Source organism: Eriocheir sinensis, chromosome 19, assembly GCF_024679095.1.
Source record: "Eriocheir sinensis breed Jianghai 21 chromosome 19, ASM2467909v1, whole genome shotgun sequence".
In the NCBI taxonomy this organism is placed as follows: Eukaryota; Metazoa; Arthropoda; class Malacostraca; order Decapoda; family Varunidae; genus Eriocheir; species Eriocheir sinensis.
Genome location: NC_066527.1, coordinates 867,601 through 887,600, shown reverse-complemented (window position 1 = coordinate 887,600; position 20,000 = coordinate 867,601). Strand labels below are relative to the sequence as shown.

Here is a 20,000-nt window from a genome sequence, read left to right as displayed (position 1 = left end):
TTTCCCTCTTTCTTCCTCACAATATTTCAACCTTGTTCTCTTTCTTTTAGTTTTCTTTCTTGCTTCCATCTTTATCGTCTTTCCATTCCTTTTAGAGTTCATTATTACTCTTTCTCTTCCTCTTACTCTCTATCTGTCTTCCTATTTCTCTAACTTCCTATTTCTCATATTTCTAATACTTCCTATTTTTCCTATTTCCCTAACTTCATATTTTTTTATTTCCCTATTTCTCTATCTTCCTATTTTGCTGTCTTCCTATTTTTCTAACTTCCTATTTTTGTAACGACTATTCAGCACATTACCAAAAGCTAATGCCCTTGTTACATTTTGTCCGGCTTTGAATCACTCTTTTTCTCTTTTTTTTTAATCAATTTTCACCTTGCATTTACCTTCACATAGCACAGAGCAGTTTATTTTCATCCTCTGCTGCAAAACACTTCATTCTTTCTTTATTTCAAGCAGCTTTCACCTTTTTTCTGTACACTATTTTCCTTTTCAACATTGCAACCTTTCATTTTTACCCTCAATTTAGACATATTAATTTATTTTCCTCTTATTTACATTTTACTCAACCGCAAACTCCTCCATTTTACCTTTCTTTCAATCACTTTTCACCATTTTGTTTCCTATTTTTCTTTTTTAAAATTACAACCCTTCACTTTTACATTTAACACTCAGCAGTTCATGTTCTTCCTCTTTACATGTTACTCTGCTTTAAATCACTCCATTCTCTCTTCTTTTCCATCAGTTTTCATCTTTTTTTTATGTACGCTATTTTTCTTTTTTATTATTCCAACTCTTTATTATTTAGGTTTGCTCGAAACTTTACCTCAAATTAATTAACACACATATCAGTTTATTTTCCTCGGCTTTAAATCAATCTTTTTTCTCTTTTTTTAATCAAGTTTTACCTTAGCATATACCTTTATTTAGCACTCACTAGTCTATTTTCCTCCCCGGCTGCAAAACATTCCATGCTTTTTTCTTTTCAATCAGTTTTCACCTTTTTCTGTGCACTATTTTTCTTTTTCCATTACTCCAACGCTTCATCTTTACGTATGCTCCCAAATTTACCTTTATTTATCCTTTATGCCCTTTAGCTCTGTTTATTTTCCTCCTATTTGTGTTATAGTCTGCGGCAAAACACTCCGCTCTTTCTTTCTTTCAGTCAATTTTCATCGTTTCCTGTACTCTATTTTTTTCTCTCCATTATTTCAACGCCTCAAATTTTCTTTCGCCTCCCCCGTAAATCACAACCAGGCATACGTTTTCTTTTTTTTCTACTGTTTGTTTGTTTTTTTCCACTCGCTACTAATTTGTTCTCTTCTCGGAAATTTGACTTACCGGAGATCGCTGCGTATTCAGTTTTCATTTTGCAGTTTATATCAGTGGGGTTTTTTTTCTCTTTTTGTTGCTACTCACTAAAAAAGGAAAGAGTAAAAGTCCCGTATATTTCTTCATTCACTTTTCTACTCTCGTTCTTCTTACTTGGAAATCACATCATCATCATCTTTCTCCTTCTACAATTTATATCAGCATTCCTTTGTTCTCTCGTTGCTCTTTCTCGCTAACATTAAGAACATGCTAGTGTTTTTTTGTTTATTCCTAAGGTACGTCTTGTGGTATTATTTTCGTTATCACTACTATTATCATCACAATTCCTCATATAAACAGGTAGTTATTATATGCTTTTTCCAATGTCTATGTTCATTTTGCTTCTTACTTAACGTTTTTCCTTCCTACAAATCAATTTCTTCCATATATATTCTTTTACATCTCACTTTCTCACTCTCTCGCTAACGTTTTTCCTTCCTACAAATCAATTCCCTCCATATATATTCTTTAACATCTAACTCTTTCACTCTCTCGCTAACGTTTTTCCTTCCTACAAATTAATTCCCTCCATATATATTCTTTTGCATCTCTCTCTTCCACTCTCTCGCCCTCCGTTCCGACACCTAACTCTGCCGGGATCTCTGCAACACTCCAACACTCAGCACACACAACACACACTGACGAACGACAAAAGTTGGCTATTTGTTACCCCGTTCATAGGACTCAAAATGTGTTACTGATGATGATGATGATGGTGATGATAGTGGTGGTGGTGGTGGTAACGTGAAGGAGAGAGACTGACGGTGAATGAATGCAATTTTAAAGGAGGAAAAGGAGAAGGAGGAGGAGGAAGAGGAGGAGGAGAGATGGAGAGAGATAAGTAGGGAGAGAGACAAAAAGGAGGAAGGAAAGATGGATGCTGATTCGATGCTGATAATGAGGAGGAGGAGGAGGAGGAGGAGGAGAGGGAGGAGAGGGAAGAGGAGGAGGAGGTATTGAGCTGATAAGTGCGTTTGGTGAGGAAAAAAGACCATCAAGACGACTAAGAGGAAAGAGGAGGAGGAAGAGGAAGAGGAGGAGGAGGAGGAGAACTTTGCTGATTTGATGGTGATGAGGAAGAGGAGATGGAGGAGGAGGAGAAGGAGGAGGAGGAGGAGGAGAAGATTTATTCACCCATTGGTTATCTCTGTCTGTCATTCGTTTTTGCATCCCCTTGTCTTCTTCCTTTCACTTTTTCATCATGTTCTTGCCCATTATTCGGTTATTCATTATATATTGTCTTATTCTTTTATCATTTTATTACCTATTATGCATTTATTCGTTATATTTCCTATTTCTTTTATTGTTACATCATTCCAACGTCCAATTTTCGTTTCTTATCACATTTCTTCCTCTTTCTTTCGTTCATAGCAAACACTATATTCTACCACAAAAGCCAAACGTAACAAATATTAACACTGAGGCCACGCGTAGTTATACCAAATGCCCCCAACTTATCCTTAAAATCATTACTTTCATCCATTGTTTCCTTGTCTAATCTTCATTTCTTATCACATTTCTTCCCCTTTCTTTCTTTCGTTCATAGCAAGCACTACATTCTACCCCAAAAGCCAAACGTAACAAATATTAACACTGAGGCCACGCGTAGTTATACCAAATGCCCCCCAACTTAACCTTAAAATCATTACTTTCATTCATTATTTCCTTGTCCATTCTTCTAGACATTAAGAACATAAGGAGTGGAAGAGGTCGTTACGTCTTTACAAAACACTATTTTTCTCTTTCCATTATTCCAAGGCTTCATCTTTACTTTCGCCTCCCCCGCAATTCACAACCAGGCATATATACGTTTTTTTTCTACTGGTTTTTTTTTTCCAATGACTACTAATCTGTTCTCTTCTCGGAAATTTGACTTACTGGAGATCGCTGCGTATTCAGCTTTCATTTTTCAATTTACATCAGTTTTTCTTTTCGTTGCTACTCAAAAAAAAAAGAGTAATAGTCCCGTACTACTGTGAACCTAACCCCACCTAACCAAACTAGCTATTCATTATTTTCTTGCCCATTCTTCCCCTCAGCCCTAACATTCAACCCTTTCCTTCTCCTTCCCCTCCAGGCCCCATCAAGCTAGGAAGATGCCCCACCCGGCTGATGGACGCCTCGCTGTGTCCCGAAGGCGTGGAGGACCAGTGCGGCAGCGACGGGGACTGCGCCGGCGCCGGGAAGTGCTGCTCCACGGGCTGCGCGAAGGTGTGCATCCGACCCGTCAAGTCAGGTGAGTACAGAGTGTTGTTTTCGCCATGGTCTGATCACGTGCTGGACTCGCCCTCTGCTAGCTATATTGGAGGCTTGTGAGGGGGGAAAGAGAGGTTGTTTCTGTTTGTATATGAAAGAAAGGAAGGAAGGAAGGAAGGAAGGAAAGAAAGAAAGAAAGAAAGAAAGGAAGGAAGGAAGGAAGGAAGGAAAGAAAGAAAGAGAGAGAGAGAGCAAGCAAGCCTTGATACCTCCATTAAAGTCTATTGAAATACACGATACTTATTTATTTTTACGAACGGAAGGGAAGGGCAACTGACGGCCGGGATTTACAACGTTCCTTTATTCCTATTGTTTCCTACATCTACTCTAATCCTTTGTTTACTTTATTTACTTTATTTACTTAACTCTTTTATTTGCTTTATTTTATTCCTTTATTTACGTTCGACAAAGGAAAAAAAATATGTAGTACTGAAAGGATGTAGGAATTTATTGTATATTTTCTGGCATTTATTTTTTTTTCTTTCAAACAAACACACACACACACACACACACACACACACACACACACACACACACACACACACACACACACACTGGCTGACTGACTGCATGGATAGGAAAAATAAAAATAAAATAACCAAACGTATAAATAAAAAGATATTGAGGTACAAAGTGGATATGTCTGTCCGTCTAAATGTTTTCTGGCCTGCTTGTGTTTGTATGTGTGTATGTGTGTGTGTGTGTGTGTGTGTGTGTGTGTGTAGGTTTGTGTCCTCCATTCGCTCATCTAAACATCAAATTTGACCTTATTTTTCATTTTTCTTCATTTTTTCACTCAAATTTTTTTTTTCTTCTTTTTTCATAATTTTTTTAAACTATCAATAACCTCAAACTCTCATTCTTATTTATATCCTCCATTCGCTCATCAAAACATCAAATTTGACCTTATTTATTTTTTCTTCGTTTTTTCACTTAAATTGTCCTTTTTTTTCCTTGTTTTTCCATCATTTCTTTAAGCTATCAATAACTCCAAACTCTTATTTTTGTTTATGTATATTCACTAATGGTCAAAATGAGTGTATAAATAACGAGTTCTTCATTAATTTGCTAACTCGCTCATTCATTCTCTCACTCTCATTCTCTCACTCTCATTCTCTCACTCTCTCATTCTTGTCTACACTTCTCATCTCCTTCATTTACTAAACCAATCACTCTTGCTCTCTCTCTATCTATCTGTCTATTTATCTATCTATCTGTCTGTCTCTCTCTTTATCTCCTGTCCACTTACCTGGCTCCTCCATTTACTCAATCACTCACTCAATCGCTCTCTCTTCAGTCCTCCTCTCTCCTCCTCCTCCTCTTTCACACACGTTCTCACTCTCCCACTCATTCACTCACTTGTTCCTCCTTCCCTTCCCTTCCTTCCCTTCCCTTCCCTTCCTTTCTCTCCGCTTCGCTTGCTTTCCCTTCCCTTGCCTTTCCTTCTCTACCCTTCTCTCTCTCTCTCTCTCTCTCTCTCTCTCTCTCTCTCTCTCTCTCTCTCTCTCTCTCTCTCTCTCTCTCTCTCTCTCTCTCTCTCTCTCTCTCTCTCTCTCTCTCTCTCTCTCTCTCTCTCTCTCTCTCTCTCTCTCTCTCTCTCTCTCTCTCTCTCTCTCTCTCTCTCTCTCTCTCTCTCTCTCTCTCTCTCTCTCTCTCTCTCTCTCTCTTCCTCTCTCTCTCCCTCTCCCCTTCTCTTCCTCTCCCTTCCCTCCCTTCCTTCCCTCTCCTTCTCTTCCTCTCCCTTCCCTCCCTTCCTTCTTTCCTTCCTTCCTTTCCTTCCTTCCTTCCTTCCTTCCTTCCTCCCTTCCCTCCCTTCCCCCCTTCTCTCTCTTTCTCTCACACACACACATGCACGCACGTCCTCCCTCTCTGCATGTCTGAGCCGAACTGCGCTGGCTGGCTCGGGGCTCGGGCGGCGGCAGGCTTGTATGTATATATGCATTCGCCTTCGATGCTGATGAAACGCCATTTAAATGCAAATCACGGAGGATCTTAAGCGGGGGAAAGAGTCCGATGCTCTTAATGGAAAAGTGCGGGATTGGCTCGCTCGTTTGTTTACATTTTAATGGACGACAATTGGGCGACACTTTGAGCAGCGCCGCCGAACACAGTGAAAGCCTCGACTTCTTTAACTGCCCCGGGACTATGCGAGAGTGTGTGTGGGAGGGGATAGGTTGGAGGAAAGGAAGGGAGGGAGGGAGATATTGAGGGAAAGGGTTCGGAGAGAGAGGAGGGAGAAAGAAGAAGGTAGAGAGAGAGAGAGGGAGAGATAGGGAGAGAGAAGAGATGGCTTGGAAAGACGAGGAAAGAAAGATAGATAGAAAGAGAGAGATTGAGGAAGGAGAGAAATGAAGGGAGAGGAAGTCAGAAGAGGAGGTTAGGAAAGACGAAGGAACGAAAGATAGAAAGATAGAGAGAAAGAGAAGGAAAAGAGACAATAATACAAACAGACAGAGACAGACAACGAAAAAAAGACATACAGGCACACAACTAGACAGAGAAAGACGAATACAGACAAACGAACACACAGACAGAAACACAGACACACAGACAAAAAAAAGAGACAGAATCAAACAAAAGCGAACCAAAAACAGACAGACAGACAAGCACAGAGCAAAAAAAAAATGCGAGGTAAAACAAGTAATATATTTTTTCTTGGATAGCTTCACCACGTATAAAAAAAAATTTGTATCGTTGTTTAAAAAAGATGAATTGGAGAGATGGATTAAAGGAGAGAATTCTGATGGACGAGGAACGATTCACAGCAATTTATTTATATTTTGCGAGCACCGAAAATGTGATTACTGACGTAGACGAAAAAATATAAATAGATAAATGGATAGATAGATAGTTAGCGATACATACACACAGACAATCAGGGATATTAATAGATAGATAGAGACCCAGATAGACGGATGGACAGAGAAGTAAAAGCAGAGATAGATAGATAGTTAGATAATTAGGCAGATATAAGTAGATAGAAACAGATAGATACTGGCAGAAAAACAGATAGATAGATACAGAGAAAAGCAGAGGGAAACGAAAAGAACAACAACAACAATGACAAGCACCACCACCGCCATCAACAACAACAATAACAACAACAACAAAAATAACAACAACAAAATTAATAACGGTCTCCACGCCTCAATTACAACGTACGCGAAGTCAGTAATTGCAGCGGGACTTTTAACGTTAACGCCATTCACTGTGTTACAACGAACTCACCTATTGCGTCATTATGGATAGCGAGGTGCAAATTAGAGAGAGAGAGAGAGAGAGAGAGAGAGAGAGGCTGAAGAGGGGGATGAAGGAAGAAGGGAGGAAAGAAGGAGAGGAGGGAGGGAGAGAAAAGGGGGAGGGGGAGGGAAGGGGGGGAGGGGGCACACTGAATGGTCGACCCAACAACTGTTTGACTTTCATTACTGACAGACAAATACCTCCTCCTCCTCCTCCTCCTCCTCCTCCTCCTCCTCCTCCTCCTCCTCCTCCTCTTCATAATCTAGTACCTCTTTCTTCATTCCTATCCGCCTGCTCCTTCTTTATTTCCTCCTCCTCCCCTTCCTCCTCCTCCTCCTCCTCCTCTTTACGTCATCCTTCTCCTTCTCCTCCCCCTTCTCTTTCTCCTCCTCCTCCTCCCCCCTTCTCTTCCTTATTTCCTCTTTCTTATTTCCTCTTTCTATTCCTTTTCCTCCTCTTTTCCTTCCTCTCTTTTCTTCCTTCTACTTTTCCTTCCTCCTCCTCCTCCTCCTCCTCCTCCTTATCATCATCATCATCATCATCATCATCATTATTCTGCATTCATCTTTCCAACTCTTTGTCTTAACTTTTTCAATCCTTTCTCTCTCTCTCTCTCTCTCTCTCTCTCTCTCTCTCTCTCTCTCTCTCTCTCTCTCTCTCTCTCTCTCTCTCTCTCTCTCTCTCTCTCTCTCTCTCTCTCTCTCTCTCTCTCTCTCTCTCTCTCTCTCTCTCTCTCTCTCTCTCTCTCTCTCTCTCTCTTCGTTCATAGAGTCTCTTTGTCTACCTTTCTTTCCCTCCTCCTCCTCCTCCTCCTCCTCCTCCTTGTTTGCTCCTTAATTTCTCCTCTTCTTCTTTTGTGTTTGTTCTTCCTCCTTCACTTCTTCGAGGACAATGACGCGAAGAAGGGAAGTGACACAGACGATGATAAAGTGCTTAAGAGAGAGAGAGAGAGAGAGAGAGAGAGAGAGAGAGAGAGAGAGAGAGAGAGAGTCATATGCTCTTATCATTTTCATAACTTTTGAGACAGAAATGACGAGTTTGTATGAGTTGGATTTTTTTTTTCTCTCTCCTCTCCCTCCCTCACCCCTTCCCTCACCTTCCTCCAGCTTCACCTCTTCCTCCTCCCTCCTTCCTTTCCTCCTTCCCTCTCCCTCCATCAGCTTCTCTTCCTCCTCCCTCCTTTCTTTCCTCCTTCCCTCACCCTCCTTCAGCTTCTCTTCCTCCTCCCTCCTTCCTTTCCTCCTTCCCTCACCCTCCTCCAGCTTCTCCTCCTCCTCCCTCCTTCCTTTCCTCCTTCCCTCACCCTCCTTCAGCTACTCCTCCTCCTACCTCCGTCCTTTCCTCCTTCCCTCTCTCTGCTCCAGCTTCTCTTCCTCCTCCCTCCTTCCTTTCCTCCTTCCCTCACCCTCCTCCAGCTTCTCCTCCTCCTCCCTCCTTCCTTTCCTCCTTCCCTCACCCTCCTCCAGCTTCACCTCTTCCTTCTCCCTCCTTTCTTTCCTCTTTCTCTCTCTCTCCTCCAGCTTCTCTTCCTCCTCCCTCCTTTCTCTCCTCCTTCCCTCACCCTCCTTCAGCTTCTCCTCCTCCTCCCTCCTTCCTTTCCTCCTTCCCTCACCCTCCTCCGGCTTCTCCTCCTCCCTTCTTCCTTTCCTCCTTCCCTCTCTCTGCTCCAGCTTCTCTTCCTCCTCCCTCCTTCCTTTCCTCCTTCCCTCACCCTCCTTCAGCTTCTCCTCCTCCCTTCTTCCTTTCCTCCTTCCCTCTCTCTCCTCCAGCTTCTCTTCCTCCTCCCTCCTTCCTTTCCTCCTTCCCTCTCCCTCTATCCCCTTTCATTTTATCGTTTACCATCTCTCCCTCACCTCTTAGTTTCTCTTTCTCCCTCCCCCCTACCCTCTTTTTCCTTTCCTCCGGGTCGTTTTCTCTCCCTGTCTCCCTGTCTTACTGTTTTTCTTTTTCTCATTTTCTTCAGTCTGTATTTCTTCCATCTTCAATCCCTCTCTCTCTGCCCTTCCATTCCCTTTGTTTTAGTACTCCCGAATCAATTTTTATTCTACTCATCCTCAACCTTTTCATCTTCCATTTCATCCTTTCCTCCATTCTCTCCTTTTTTCTTTCATCTCCTCTCCCTTCTACTCTCCCTCTACTTCACCCTTTAACCTTCCATTCTCCCTTTTTCTCTCCCATTCCCAAACTGTAAACCTTAAAATCCAAAAACTCTCTCCCACTCTTAACTTTCTCTCCCTCCTCCTTTACTCCTCCTCATCCTCCTAGTCCTCCTCCTCTCCCTTCACATTTTCATACCCCGCGCATCGTCACCACCACCACCACCACCACCGCGGACCAATAGGAACAAGGGTAGCGGCGAGTCGTTAATTTTTATTGGTTGAGAGGATAATGGTTGGCAGGTGGTGGCGGGTGATTGGTTGACGCGTTCATGAGGTGGAGGGAAATACTGTAGCGTTTGGTGGTGGTGGTGGTGGTGGTGGTGGTGATGGTTTATGGTTATGGGAGTTTACATGGTGGTGGTGGTGGTGGTCATGGTGGTGCATAGGGAAAGTAATTTGACAGGTGGTGGTAGGGGAAGGGCTGCAAAAAAGTGGTATCTGTAGTTGCAGTAGCAGTAGTAGTAATAGTAGTAGTAGTAGTAGTAGTAGTAGTAGGAGGAGGAGGAGGAGGAGGAGGAGGAGGAGGAGGTGGTGATTGTAGTACTTGTAGAAAGACGAGGAGTTGTAAAAGTAATAGTAGTAGTAGTAGTAGTAGTAACAGGTCAATGATGCGCTCCTGGGGGCAACATGAGCCAAGCAAGATGACGCCACTATAAACACTTGCCTGCGCCACAACGGGCAGGAGCCGACCACCAGGCCACACCAAGACAGCCCAGCCTACCCCAGCATAGGCCGAAACGTAAAAAATAAATAATAATAAGTAAAGATGATAATGAGACGTCAAGGAATTGATAGTGATGGTGATGATGATGATGATAATGGTGGTGTTGGTGTGGGTGGTGGTGCCAGTAATCCCTCTCACTCATTACCCTCCGCCGCCTATTTCCGAGTCCCATAATGGCGGTGTTGTTAATGTGTTGCTCCCCGATGCGCGGCGCCGTAACTCAACCTTGATCTAATATTCCCTCAGCCCCTGAATGCCTAAAGAGGAGGAGGAGGAGGAGGAGGAGCTGGTTAAAGGAAGGAGAAAGGAAGAGGAAGGAACTAAAGAGGTAGAGAGGGAAGATAAAGGGAAAGAAAGAGGAGAAGAAGGAGGAAAAAGAGAGGAAGGGGAGGAGGTTATGGAGGTTGAGATGGAAAATGAAGGAAAAGAAAGAGGAAGAGGAGGAAGAGGAGCAGGAAGAAGAAAAAGAAGAAGAAAAAGAAAAAGAAGAAGAAGTATGGAAGGGGAAAAGATTAGAGAGAGAGAGAGAGAGAGAGAGAGAGAGAGAGAGAGAGAGAGAGAGAGAGAGAGAGAGAGAGAGAGATTTAGCACGCGTACTAAATTGACTATAAATCGCCACGTTAATTTCACTCGAGGAAACTTACTTGAGTTACCGAATAAAAATAAAAAGAAAGAAAACGGAAAATAATAAATAAACAATAGAGAGAGAAGTGGAGGAAAATGAGAACTGGAAGAAGAAGAAGAAGAGGAAGAAAAAGAAGACGAAGAAGAAGAAGAAGAAGAAGAGGAAAGGATGATACAAAGGAATAAGAAGAAAGAAAGACAAAAAGAAAGAAGAAAATGAAGTAGAGGGAGAAAACAAGAAGAAACAGAAGAAGAAAGAGAAAAGAAAGGAAGAAAAGCGACGAAGAAAAAACTTAAAGAAGACAAAAAAGGAAAAAATATAAAATAAAATAAATAAAAAACAAAAACAGTAATATAGAACAAAACTCTCTCTCTCTCTCTCTCTCTCTCTCTCTCTCTCTCTCTCTCTCTCTCTCTCTCTCTCTCTCTCTCTCTCTCTCTCTCTCTCTCTCTCTCTCTCTCTCTCTCTCTCTCTCTCTCTCTCTCTCTCTCTCTCACATTAATCTCCTCCTCCCTGACCGTCGCTCGTGCAAGATGGAAGATAACAAGACCGAAAGAAGGAAATCCAATATTCCCTTCTGCGAATACCCCGTTAAGAGGAGGAGGAGGAGGAGGAGGAGGAGGATGGGGACGTAGTGGAGGAAGATGAAGAGGACGAAATTGAAAAGGAAGAGGAAATGAAAGGAGGAACAAAAGCATGAAGAAAAAGAACAAAAAGAAGAAGAAGAAGAATTAGAATTGAATAAGGAAGAGGAAAAAATGCCAGGAAGAAAAGAAAAGGAAACTTAATAGAAAAGGAAAAGAAAGATACAAGAACAAATTGAAGAAGCGTCGGATGAGGTAAAGGAGAGAGAAGAGGAAAAAATACCAACAAAAAAAGAAATAGGAACAAGAGAGAAATTTTTTTTGAAAAGGAAGACAAGAAAAGAGGACAAGGAAAAGGAAGAGAATGAAAAACGAAGAGGAGAAAACAGAAAAAATAAAAAATAAAGACTGAAAGGAGAAGAAGGGGCGGAAGAGGAAGAGGAGGAGGAGGAAGACGATGATGGGGAAGAGAAGGAGGAGGAGGACGAGGAGGAGGAGGAGGAGGAGGAGGAAAATGAGTCGAATGAGCGTGGGAAAACGAAGATTAATGGATTTACCGAGAGAGAGAGAGAGAGAGAGAGAGAATACTACATCGTCCTATTTGGGGAAACAGATTAAAACAACGTATACACACACACACACACACACACACACACACACACACACACACACACACACACACACTCGGGCTTTAATTTGAGCGGCTCGTGATAATGTTTCGTTAATCTCATGCAGGACCTTTGTAATCAGAACGTTTATTGTGCTTTTATTACGGCCCTTTGTTGCCATTATTATTATTATTATTATTATTATTATTATTATTATTATTATTATTATTATTATTATTATTATTATTATTATTATTATTATTATTATTATTATTGTTATTATTATTATTGGTAGTGGTGGTGGTTGTGGTTTTATTAGGGCTTGTTTTTATTAGGGTTTATTTATTATTATTATTATTATTATTATTATTATTATTATTATTATTATTATTATTATTATTGTGTTGTATATCTTGTTAGCTTCCATGATTGTTATTTTATTTTTTTATTTTTCTTTCTTATTATTGTTATTATTTTCCTTATCATTGCTCTTCCTCCTCCTCCCTCTTCCTCCTCCTCCTCCTCCTCCTCCTCCTCCTCCTCCTACTACTACTACTACTACTACTACTATCACTACTACTACTACTTACTGATATACATTCCTTTCTATATTTTCCCCTCTGTGTGTGTGTGTGTGTGTGTGTGTGTGTGTGTGTGTCGGTCCTTAATCACTGTGGACGCGCGTTCCCTCCTGTCACGCCGAGTTTTTTTTGTCCCGGCAGAGGCTTCCGAAATTAGGAGGAGGAGGAGGAGGAGGAGAAGGAGGAGAGATGCTGGAGAGTAAGGGAAAGAGGGAAAGAGGAAGAGCGAATGAATAGAGAACTGGAAGAGGAAAAAGAGGAGGAGGAGGAGGAGGAGGAGAAGGAGAAACAACCAAAATGAGAGATGCCTTAGAATAAGTAAAAAGAGGAAGAACTTGGAAGAGGAGGTAGATATAGAGGAGAAAGAAGAAAAGAACAAGGAGGAGGAAAATATTCTTGAGAAAAGATGAAAAAGGTTAAAAATAAAAGACGTAGGAAAGCAAATTATGAACTGGAGGAGGAAACAGAAGAGAAGAAGAAGGGTGAAGAGGAGATAGAGGAAGAGGAAGAAGAAGAAAAGAACAAGGAGGAGGAAAATATGCTTGAGAAAAGATGAAAAAAGTTAAAAATAGTAGAGGTAGGAAAGCAAATTATGAACTGGAGGAGGAAACAGAGGAGAAAAAGAAGAGGAAGAAGGAAGAGAGAAGAAGAGAAAAGAAAGAAAAAAAGGAAAATATGCTTGAAAAAAGATGAAAAAAGTTAAAAATAGTAGAGGTAGGAAAGCAAATTATGAACTGGAGGAGGAAACAGAGGAGAAAAAGAAGAAGGCGGAAGAGGAGGAGGAGAAGAAGGTTTTTAAGGAAGAGGAAAAAGGGTAAATTTGGAGAAGAAAACTATAAAAAAAAGTCGCGTGCCGAAAGAGAAGAATTGGCATAGGCAGAAGAGGAGAAAGATGAGAATGAAGTGGAAGAGGAGGAGGAGGAGGAGGAAGATAAAGGAGGAAGATAGGAAGTGTATAACTGCGGGAGTTTGTCATTTTTAGGGGAATCTTTTGTGAAAATTGCAGAGTAGGGTCTCTCTCTCTCTCTCTCTCTCTCTCTCTCTCTCTCTCTCTCTCTCTCTCTCTCTCTCTCTCTCTCTCTCTCTCTCTCTCGCTCTATCTATCTATCTATCTATCTATCTATCTATCTATCTATCTGTCTATCTATCTCTATATCTACTCTCTTCACATTTCACTAGATACATATTTATTCTCCTTTCTCCTTGCCATAGTTTATCATTTCCTTTCTCCTTTACGTATATTATCCAATCCCTTAACTTATTCCCTCTCACAACCATTCCAAACCCTTTTCAGAACGTCCCTCATCTATATAAATAACTGACGACTTATAATAAATTCACTAACACACACACAGCGAGACGCACTTATTTCCATTTTCCGTTCGCTTGCGCTTCCCCTCCGTCATCTGTTTCTGCCCTATGCTCTCTTATCTTGATTTACTCCTCTCTCTCTCTGTCCCTCCGTGTCTCTCTCGACGTGTATTTTCATCCTCTTATGCTTTCCCTTCTCCCAGCACTTCATTCTCTTAACTTGATTCTCGCTCTATATCTATCTATGTTTGTCTCTGTCTATCTATGTTTCCGTCGTACGTTATTCCTTCTCCTTCTGTACGTCTAGTCGTCTATCTTCTTCCTCGTCTCTGGGTCTCCAATATAACGCCTGGACACACAAGAGGGACACACCATCACCTGAGTTGTAATCCTGCTCCTGATGGCCGAGTCTTGCCTTCCTGCTGTGTGTTCTTGCCTTTCCTTCTCGTCACATTCTCCCTCTCCTCCGTCTCTGTCTCACCTTGTACCGTCTCCCTCTCCGTATAAAGGGGTGGTCGCTTCTTACCATTGCTTTTGCCTATCTGGTCTCCTTGTTCTCCTCCTCCTCCTCCTTCTCTTTTGCCCTGTTCTTGCTCTGTCTCTGTATATGGGATTCGCTACTTTACATGCTGGGTCGTGATACTTGCCTTCCGTTTTCTCCTGTCTTCCTGGCATGGTCAATCTTCTACTTCTCGTTCTTTTTTTTCTCGTCTTTTCCTCTCCGTCTTGTCCCAGTATCTCTCTGATTTGCTACGTCACTTGCTGGTTCTTGGTATACTTGAGTCATTCATTTGCTCTTGTTCGTCTCTCCTACTCGATCTCATGCTTACGTTTCTTCGTCTCCACCTCCTTCTCCATGGTCTAGTGGTCACCGTGCCTGGCTACAACTCCACGGGCCTGGGTCGACGTGCAGCCCACCCATTTGTTCATCCTCCCTTTCGGGCTGGTTGATAAATGGGTACCTAGGGAAACCAGGGGAAGGTAAACTGTAGTAATCATACGTCCCGGAGTAATTGTTTTCTACCTAACGCGGACTCAAAGGCCCAACGGATCGGCGGTGAGCATCGCAGCCACACACGGCTATAGCATATGCACCACCGTTGGCCAGATTATCGTACTCAGAGCATAGTACTTACCGGTTTTTGACGCCTAACTATTACCAAGAAACGCCAGGAATCAACTATTTTAACGATAAGCATAAATGAATCTAGTTATTGGGGCCCAGGAGACAGTTTTGGGGTGGGAAGTTGGTAAATATAAGAGGCTCAGTACGACAATCTGGCAACTTTGATATGCACCCACCTTTACCTTTACCGTATAAGGGATTTACTACGCTGCTGACTTGGTTACCTCTCCGCGTGTATGGCCCGGCTTGTGCTCCGAGGCCAGGCTTTGTGTGACTTGCGGAGCGGGAGGGCGAGTCGTAATAGTGTTAGTGGTGGTACTGGCGGTGGTGGTGGGGGAGGTACTGGTGGAGGTGGTGGTATGAGTGTTGTTTGTTTGTGTTTATGGTGGTTCTCGTGGGTTGTTAAGTTGTTGTGGGTTAGTTGAGTTGTTGTATGGTGTTGTAGTTGTTGCTGTTCTTGTCATTTTCTTGTTGTTGTTGTTATACTATTAAAACCTGGAACGGAAGAAAAAATAAAGGATACGGAGAGAAAGAAAATATAGGAACACGAAATATAAGAAGAACGTTAACTAATAGAAATAGAAAAAAATAAGAAGTAAGAGACAAGAGGAAACAGAAATCTTAAGAACGAGAATTAGAAGAAGAAAATAGAGAAGAAAACAAAATTAATAGAAACGAAAAGCAGAAAACAAGAAAAAAGTAAATGGAACAAGAAAAATCTAAAGAAAATAGTAAAAATATGAAAATAATATACATGAAGAGGAAAGAACAAAATAATACTGATTCCTCTTAATACTGAACAAGAGAGACACCCAGTTAGATTCTGCTTTATTGAGAGAGAATAAATAAACAAATATATAAATGACTCGTCCATTCCCTTTTATTATCTAACGTTATCTCTCTCTCTCTCTCTCTCTCTCTCTCTCTCTCTCTCTCTCTCTCTCTCTCTCTCTCTCTCTCTCTCTCTCTCTCTCTCTCTCTCTCTCTCTCTCTCTCTCTCTCTCTCTCTCTCTCTCTCTCTCTCTCTCTCTCTCTCTCTCTTAACGCGTGCTATTACGAACATAATTATTTTTCCTTCCTTTCCTTCCTTTCCTAGACCTTTCCTTTCCTTTCCTGCATTATCTCTTTTTTTTCTCTCCTTTTCTCTCTCTCTCTCTCTCTCTCTCTCTCTCTCTCTCTCTCTCTCTCTCTCTCTCTCTCTCTCTCTCTCTCTCTCTCTCTCGTCCATTAATCATTTCATTATTTTTTTTTCTTTTTCTAATGCGATTTTTACCTCAATTTTCGCTTTTTTCCTTCATTAATCTCACTCTCTGGTCTTCCTCCTCTTTTTTTTCCCTCCCTTTCCTCCTCCTCTTCCTCTACCTCGTTTTTCATCTCCGTTTGTTCCTGTTCCTCCTTCTTCTTCTCTTCCTTTAATACTCCTCCTGTTCTCGACCACATGCTAACACTGTTCCTCCTCTTCTTCCTTTCCCTTCTCTTCCTACTCCTCCTCTTCCTTTTCCTCCTCCTCTTCCTCCTCCTCCTCCTTCACGTCCTCCTCCTCTTCCTCAGTTTTTCTCCCCTCTAATATTCCTTTTATTCTCGACCGCATGCTAACACTTTTCCTCCTCCTCCTCCTCCTCCTCCTCCTCCCTCTCTCTCATCTCCGTCATACCAACCATGCATTAAACGCCACCACATCTTCTGCATCGCCTCCTCCTCCTCCTCCTCCTCCTCCTCCTCCTCCTCAATTCCCTTTGTGGCCTAAGCAAGCATTTCAACTTTGCCTCAACCACTATGTTACCGATTACTCTCTCTCTCTCTCTCTCTCTCTCTCTCTCTCTCTCTCTCTCTCTCTCTCTCTCTCTCTCTCTCTCTCTCTCTCACACACACACACACACACACACACACACACAGAGAGAGAGAGAGAGAAAAATCAGAAAAATCATTAAATCTTGAAATATTTTTTGTTCTTTTTAGTACATAAATTCCAACCGAGACTAAACTATTTTTTTTCTTTGTTTTCTTTGTTTTTTTTATATGCGTGATTGAGTTCAGGCGGAAGAGAGAGAGAGAGAGAGAGAGAGAGAGAGAGAGAGAGAGAGAGAGAGAGAGAGAGAGAGAGAGAGAGAGAGAGAGAGAGAGATGCGCCAACATCCTCTGAATTCCTGTTAAAGTTTTATGTGAAAGATAACAGATATAAATAAATATTACAGATGGTGCTCTCTCTCTCTCTCTCTCTCTCTCTCTCTCTCTCTCTCTCTCTCTCTGTCTCTCTCTCTCTCTCTCTCTCTCTCCTGTTTTTACCTCACTATTTCTATCGCTTTTTCCCTTCTCTTATCATTTTGTTTTCGGTCGCAATGAATTAAACTTTTGATAAGAATATTTTTTTACTTCTATTTCTACTTGTGTGTGTGTGTGTGTGTGTGTGTGTGTGTGTGTGTGTGTGTGTGCGTGCGCGTGTGCGGAGTCTTTGTTTCCCTTTGTCGTTATTCTCTCTCTCTCTCTCTCTCTCTCTCTCTCTCTCTCTCTCTCTCTCTCTCTCTCTCTCTATCTATCCATCTATCTCTATCTATCTATCTACCTTCACAATGATAAAGGGTCACATTTAAAATTTCCGTGTAGCTTCAGGTCACTTGAAGGTCAAACAAGGACACAGGAGGGAAAGATGTCACGTGGCTCTGAAATAAAGGTCAATGGATGGTGAAAAAGGTCAGAAAAAGTCACAGTGCCAAATAAAGTCAAAGGAAAGGTCATTATAAGTTTGTCTCATTGTCTGAAAAGTGAAACATGGAAGGGGGGTCAAAGAGAGAGGTCAAATTAGGTCAGAGTAAAGTGAAGGAAAACAAATCATCAAGGAAAGTTTATCAAGGTTGTGTAGAGGTCAGAGTAGGTCAAGGTAGGTCAGCAAGTTGATGCAGTAGTTCAGGGTAGGTCAGGCAGTTCATGAAGGAGGTCAGAGTAAGTCGGGAAGTTGCTGTAGTAGGTCAAAGTAGTTCAAAGTATGTCAGAAAATTCATATAGGAGTAAAAGAAAGGTCACACTAAGCTTACAGTGGGTCATCGGAATGTGAAGGTCATCGGAGGAGAGTAAGTTAAGGTAAAAAAAATCTAAGTTATATCAAAAGAGTTAAAAAAGTATGATTCAAAATATGAAAGAAAAAAAGAAATAGAAAAAGAGAAGGGACTCATGTTTGTAATATAAAGAAATGTTGAGAAAATGTCTAGAAAAATATAAAGCAGAAAGGTCACGTATTAGGAAAATAAGTAAGAGAGATATATTAGGAGGAGAAGTAAGATATATAGAGAGCTAGGGTCATTTGAGGTCACCGAAGATTAAGCAAGGGAAACGTTAAGGTCAGAATCAGATACATGAGGTACACAAGGTCATTCCCAGGTCAGGCAAGGTCAAGGGAGGTTGCGAGAGCTCAGGAAGGTCAGGTCCGCTCAGGTTTAAGAGAAGGAGCGAGTCAAGTTGAATGTCGTGTGTATAATTTTTGCATACATTGAGTGGAGGGTCGTGTGTGTGTGTGTGTGTGTGTGCGTGTGTGAGAGAGAGAGAGAGAGAGAGAGAGAGAGGAGGTGCGGGGTGAACAGATACCGTGTGTGTGTGTGTGTGTGTGTGTGTGTGTGTGTGTGTGTGTGTGTGTGTGTTTGCGTGTGAGACCAGCAAAGTAGGAAGGAAAAAAAGAAGTGAATGTCTCTCTGTGAAGCATTTCTCTATTTTTTTCTTGTTTTGTGTCAATATTTTTCGCGAGAGAGAAAAAATAACATTGCAATTTCTTTAAAGTTACAACTCTGATGGGAATAATTGACGTCAGGAGCGCTTCTGTATGTGTGTGTGTGTGTGTGTGTGTGTGTGTGTGTGTGTGTGTGTGTGTGTGTGTGTGTGTGTGTTGTCGATGTGTTTTTCTTCTTTGGCGAATGGCTGATAGTTTTTGGTCTGGGTCTTTTCCCTTCCCGGAGGTTGTTCATTTATTGACATTTGCTTCGTGTTTCCAACGGGCTAACATTTTACTGATCTCCGCTTCCCCTGTTCCTTTGGCAGTGCGTTGGCCTTCACTTTTCTTATGTTTTCTTCTTGTCTTCTTATTTTCTCTATTGGGTTTTCTTTACATTTTTTTTTAGTTTCTATCTGATCTTTCCATTTTCATTTGCAACTGGTCTACAATGATAACAGATTGTTCCTCCTCTCTTTTCCACCTTTGTGCAATTTATGACTGATTTTGTTAATTTTTTCAGAGGGGGACACAATTTTAACTTTTCTTCCTCTCTTAACGGATATGCAAATTTTGACTTTTTTTCAACTTTTCCGACGAGTTAGCTGATTGTTCCTTTTTTCTAACTTATTAACTCATTTTTCCTCCTTCTCCAATGAGTATACCAATCGTTACGCATTTTGTTTCTTTTCCTCCAACCGGTATTCGACCTTCACTCAGTTTCTTTCCTCTTTTCCAACGAATGAAGAACGTTTAATGATTTTCTTTCCTTTTCCAACGGGTACACTATTTCACCTGACTTCGCTTCCTCCTTTCCAACGGGCATTCAATTTACATCACGGCCTCACACCTTTCCCTGGCGGCGTCGGTGTTAGCGAAGCGCGACAAGCTGCAAATCCGGCCGCCTCCTTTTGTGACGTAATAGATGGCGTCACGGGGCTGTGTTATGTAGATGTGGCGGTGTCTCTCTCCTCCCCGCCTCATTAGTGCGGAGGAAACGCCGACGGAGGGAAGGGGAGGGCGAGGAAACAGGAAGGGGCGAGGGGAAAGGTGGAAAGAGAAGTGATGTTTATCGCTGCGAAGAAATTATGGCGAGGAGGAATTTCTGAAGGGGGGAGAGAGAGAGAGAGAGAGAGAGAGAGTAGAATTGCAGCTTGGGAATAGAGAAGGGAAGGGAGGAAGAGAGGGAGGGAGAAGAGGAAGGAGGTCCGGAGGGAAGGAAGGAAGAGAGGGAAAAAGAGAGAGGGAGAAAATAAATAAAAAACGAAATATAAAAAATAGAGAAACAAAAATAAACTTTCGAATATAAAAAAGAACGAGAACGAGAAAATAAAAAATAAATAAAAATAAACGTTCGAATATGTATAAAACGGACGAAAGGGGGGAAAAAAACGTAGAATAAATAAAATAAATAAAAAACAAATAAACGATGACGAGAATAAATCAGTAATGAGAAAAATTGAATAAAAAACGAGGGATAAGAAGCTGAGGAAAAAAAGGATAAACTTCAATAAATCATGAATTGCAGCACTGAAAAAAAAATACAAAAAACGTCTCAAGAAAATAAGAAATTAAATAAAGGTAAAGCAAAGAAAGATTTGAATGACAAACTTAATGAATAAATGAGGAGGAGGAGGAGGAAGAGTAGGGGGAGGAGGAGGAGGAGGAGGAGGAGGAGGAGGAGGAGGAGGAGGATACAAAGAACACAGTAAAAT

General features: G+C 41.6%; 1 protein-coding gene across 9 annotated transcripts in view; it reads left to right on the top strand.

Annotated features, from left to right (window-relative positions):
* The window catches only part of LOC127000504 (uncharacterized), a 195,281-nt gene that overhangs the window by 90,788 nt on the left and 84,493 nt on the right, over positions 1–20,000 (top strand). For all 9 annotated transcript variants that reach the window (XR_007754252.1, XR_007754251.1, XR_007754250.1 and 6 more), the window contains exon 3: positions 3,452–3,610. Coding sequence is in view for 2 of the 9 variants with exons in the window: in XM_050864233.1 (XP_050720190.1) it covers positions 3,452–3,610 (159 nt within the window). In the remaining 7 variants the exon portion in view is untranslated. The remainder of the gene's footprint in view (positions 1–3,451; positions 3,611–20,000) is intronic.